Source organism: Rhagoletis pomonella, unplaced genomic scaffold (assembly GCF_013731165.1).
Source record: "Rhagoletis pomonella isolate Grant_MI unplaced genomic scaffold, Rhpom_1.0 Rhpom_scaffold_00007, whole genome shotgun sequence".
Classification (NCBI taxonomy): Eukaryota; Metazoa; Arthropoda; class Insecta; order Diptera; family Tephritidae; genus Rhagoletis; species Rhagoletis pomonella.
In genome coordinates this window covers 70,826,004-70,830,842 of record NW_023458561.1, presented here as the reverse complement: position 1 = coordinate 70,830,842, position 4,839 = coordinate 70,826,004, and the positions used below count along the sequence as shown (strand labels likewise).

At 33.8% G+C, this 4,839-nt stretch overlaps 1 protein-coding gene across 1 annotated transcript in view; it reads left to right on the top strand.

Moving 5' to 3' along the window:
* LOC118743496 overlaps window positions 1-3,143 on the top strand; it is a 34,427-nt gene extending 31,284 nt beyond the window's left edge. Inside the window, exons 12-13 of the mRNA XM_036476219.1 lie at window positions 1,444-1,751; window positions 2,900-3,143. Of these exons, the coding sequence (XP_036332112.1) occupies window positions 1,444-1,751; window positions 2,900-3,055 (464 nt within the window). The 3' untranslated portion in view covers window positions 3,056-3,143. The remainder of the gene's footprint in view (window positions 1-1,443; window positions 1,752-2,899) is intronic.
* The last annotated feature ends 1,696 nt before the right edge of the window (window positions 3,144-4,839 follow it).

The window sequence follows — 4,839 nt, the reverse complement described above, 5'->3', positions numbered from 1 at the left end:
AGAAGCTAGGCCAAACACTAACATATGTGTAAGCGCCAATCTATTATTATTATTATTAATCTAATGTTTATAGTTTAGTTTTTTTTATAAAAGTCTAGCACATTACCTAACCAGAACCACATAAATCTACATTTCAAACCTCTTACAAAAATTATAAAAATTCAACAAACTTTAACAATATTACACCAAAAACTTTTGAATTTTTTGTTCAGAATTTTTAGATATGCAGTTTTATATTCCATTAAATTCAAGTTGGTAAAAGTGAAAATTTCAAGACGCTAGAAAATCGCATTCATTTTTAAAAATTTTTTTGGCTGACGGGCTAAGCATTTTCTTCTATATAAAAGGAACCAACCTTAAGATAAAACGTGAGTGAATTTAACCCCTACTTGGCTTCTTATATTTTTTTAATAACTAATCTTTATATATGGACCATACTAAAAGCTCCCTTTCATATAAAAATTCGTATTTGTGATAAACGTTGTCCCACCCGTGACAAAGGAGTTTCGCATTTTTTGTATAATAAAGCCATCATCTTTCTATAGTTTTTGCTTTGCTTGTGTTCCTGGTTCTTTGTTTTATTATAAGACATCAAGTTCACATAGAAAAGTGAAATAAATTCGCAGATTTTCCGCAAAATATATCTGCTACAAAAAGCAGGTGTTTTTTTTTTGTCCCACCCGTTACAGAAGAAATAAATCAGATTTTTTCCATCTAAAAGTAAGCTGGAATTTTTTTTCGTATTTTGTAATATCTCATATAATAGTCAATTAGGTGTAGCTTTATCAAATTCTGGAATTCTTGAGTACTTGATACTTAAATTTAAACAAGAAAAAAGTGTTTCTGTACAAGTGTCCAACACTTGACGGTGGAATCGCCCATATGTAATTTAAAAAAAAAAAAATTTACTGAATAATTTTAGATGTTGCCGAGTAGGAAAATGTTTCGCTGGGCCCAATGTCTTTACTTCGGAACAAATTTCGTAATTTGTCATATTTGATTTTAATACGATCATTATCAAATCGTTGTATTTACATATCAAATACGTACATATGTCCATATTTATGTTTGCACACTTGTATTACATACAAATATTTATTTACACAACATGCATTGCCCGCCAATATGTCAATTTATAAGCATCTATCTACTTAGTGTGCAAATAAAAAAAAAAATTATTATTCTATGGAAAATTGCAACCCTCTTTTATGTGCTTATTTGTATGTGTGTAATTATTATTCACTCGGCAACACGCCCTTTTCTTTTCCCTTACCCTTTTTTCCTTCGTTCGTTTGTGTGACGCTGATAACCACCACCTACATACATACATATAATCTATGCTTGCGGCGACACACGACGACAATCCTTCACTGCGAATATGGGAAACTACATGCAACTACATGCCAACTGCCGCCACATTGGGGCTCGTCGGGGGGTGAGCAGGCGAAAATCATGTTTCGGAAATTGCCACAATGGCCCTTGATTTACTAGACGCATCATCTTTTTTCAAAATTCCACGGTCAACAGGCACTTTGCAAATCCGCTGCGGCATCCACACCGGCCCGGTGGTGGCTGGCATTGTCGGTACAAAAATGCCGCGTTACTGCCTTTTTGGAGATACTGTAAACACAGCTTCGCGAATGGAATCTACTGGCGAGTCGCACAAAATTCACATCACGGACGAAATGAATGATGCTCTGCATAGGATTGGTGGCTTTCGTACCGAGCACCGTGGTCTTATCGAAGTAAAGGTAAATAATTTTAGATTTTTAATTCATTTGCCGTTAATGTAATATTTCTGCTCGCCCGTTTTATGTATGTATGTATGTATGTATTTGTCTGCAAATGTATGTATGTATGCAAGCGGCGTTTGTGTGGATGTGCACAAGGTGTACTTGCATCGTTTCACAAATTATATATATAAAACTTCTTTGACTTTAAGATATTACTTTTAAAAATTTAAAAAATTAAAATTGGACTAAATAGTGTACGGGCAGGAGAGCTGAAGTTGAGCCCCACTTATTTACTTATGTACCAGGCTCCGATATTTTCTCTTTCCCATAAGTAATGATTTGGGCGTGGTGTGGTGGTGAATTGAAATGTAAGGCCCCTTACGACGGTCCCGAGTCTCTTGGGTCGTCTTTATATCCCACCAGGAATTTATTGCAAAGGTTTGCAATGGTACGAAGTTACAACGGTAGCGCTGGCGGCGCTCATATTGACATCAGCCGAGTGGAACAGCAGAAATTTTCAGAAGAAAATTGCCTTGATTTGTAGTTTTTCGTTGCGTAAGCGCTGGAGACCCATGTACAACTAAATATGAAAACCTTGACTAATTAAAGAAAAAAAGAAAAGGGAGTTAAGATACATGTTTTATGAGGCCTTAATTTTTGAACGTTACGCAATTAAAATTTTTCCAGAAAGCAGAAATTTGCAGCTTCCCCTCAAACTGAAATTTTAATTTTGCTCTCTCAATTCCCCTACTTTGCAAGTTTTTCAGGTACATACAAGAAAGCATAAACATTATAGGTGGCAACCATGATAAAAACATAGCAAGGTAGAACCGTTCTCTCAATTTGTCGGCCATGATTTTTTTTTGAAGTTTGCCAACATTTTAAAATCATATAAAAGTGAAAATAAAAAACTGAAATTGTTCGAAATTGTTGTTGCTTGAGATTGAAAATGAAAATGTGTATGTGAGTTTGTGAGTAAATTTAAAAAGTACATTGTTTGGAAACGTCAAGAATTTTAAAAGTGACTCTCAGCGGTTCTACCTTACTATATTTTTATCATGGGTGGCAACAGTTCTGTATAATTTTCAATACGAAAATGCTCTTATTTGTTTGCATATGCCTAACGGCACATATGACATGTATTATTATTGTTATTTCTTTTAAAGGGGAAGGGTCTGATGAGCACGTATTGGCTGACTTGCAAGGATGGTCCGGTGAAGGCTCGCGGTGAGGAGATCTCCTGGTTTGCGGACATGCAGCCAGTTTTCTTGGAGAAATTGAAATCGGATCCACTTAAAAAAACCGGTAGCAAGCGGAAATAAAATATATTGCAGATTCATATTCACATATAGACAAATTACATGTTGAAAAGTTTTTATATGTGTACATACATGCATACCTATCAGCAAATCCCACGAGTTGTTTGTTTTTTTTTTTGTTTTAGTGTCACTCCCTAACAAAACTAAAGCATTCTTCTTGCAATGGAAGTTAAACTATGAAAATGTTCTTCTTACCAAAATGAACGAATCTAGTGTAATAAGGCTAGTGTATCACCAAATTAAAAGAAATTACATTGAGTACAAGATGACTATGATTTGAGAAATCAAAATTCCATTTTTACAGTTTTTATTGCTGCACTGGAAATTCAATCTAAAATTGTTATATGTACATATACACGAAGAAAGAAATGTGCATAAAGAATACTGTTTAAAAATCTTAAACGCCAATATTTAATCACATTTACATAATATGGCCCCTAATTTTTGAGCCGTGCGAGTAAACTTGTTACATGACTTCGTATGGTGCTACGGGGCGTATACGTTACATACGCAATTACGGGTATATGTATGAGCATCAGGGGGTAGCCAACTCATTTTGGAGAATTCGCCCGACTTCGACAATGAAATTCCCCAATTTGCCCGAAATTTCTTCAATTTCCCACCCATAGATATCTCCTTATTTACAAAAAAAAAAAATATATTATATATGTATAATATTTACATACATATCGTGGTCGAGAAAAATTTCGTCGACCCAAATTTTGACCAGTTTTCAGAGAGATAAAGCTGAACATCGTCAGCGTAAGCATGTAAACGGGCATGTGAGCATGCATTGAAAATATCATTTATAAACATGTTAAAAAATAAAATAAATCAAAAAACTTTCGTAAAAATTTCGAGCTTTTTAATTTGATTTTCTAAAGTGCAAGTTTCAAGTGGCCAAAAATTTTCGTTTAGAATATTTTTCCCGAAGGCGGTTTTCTTCTACATAAAAATAAATTGTGTTTCTTCTTTAATTAAATGAAATGTGACAAAGACATTTCTAAAAAATCAACGGTAATTTGCAAAATTTCCAGGGTCGCATAATTAGTACTTTTAGTTGCATTTGCATTTCTTATGCAAAAATGAAATTATGAAAAAATTAGTTAACATCTAATTCCTCACAAAAAACAGTTCATCCTCCGCTTCCCCACGTAAACTGAAATTCGCCACAAAAAACAGTGCTTTCCCCGATTCCCCACGCAAACTGAAATTCACCGCAAGTCGGGGAATTCCCCACGAGTTGGCTTCCCTGATGAGCATTATTACTTTTTTTTTTTAGTATATCTCTTTCATTTAAACACAATTTCGCAATGGAATCTTGTTCTTTATATAAAATTGAAGATAATGCCGTTTCTAAGATAGGTGAACGAACCACCATTTTCGACCAAAAGCACGTTTTTATCGAAAAATGTAACAACTCGTGGAATTTGCTCATATATTTACATACTTAAATTATCGACGAAGAAATGTGTAAGAATAAAAATGCAAGACGTATATTTGCTGCAAAGAGTGTCATAATAGGGGCCGAAGAAAAAACCAGCAAGAAAAAATCCATTTTAAGCGCTTAGATAAGCACTAAAATATTGGTAAATATGCTCGCAAAACAACAAAAGTTAGTGTACAGTTTAATGTTTTTTATTTAATTTATTTCAAGGATTGAAAAATCAAAATGGACAATCAAGTGTTGCTTGATATTCGCAAATAATAGGGAACTGCGCTGGTCGTTTTAATTTTATATTTTTTTTATATTCGTTATTCTTCATTTGCGATAAGTTATTTTTAAT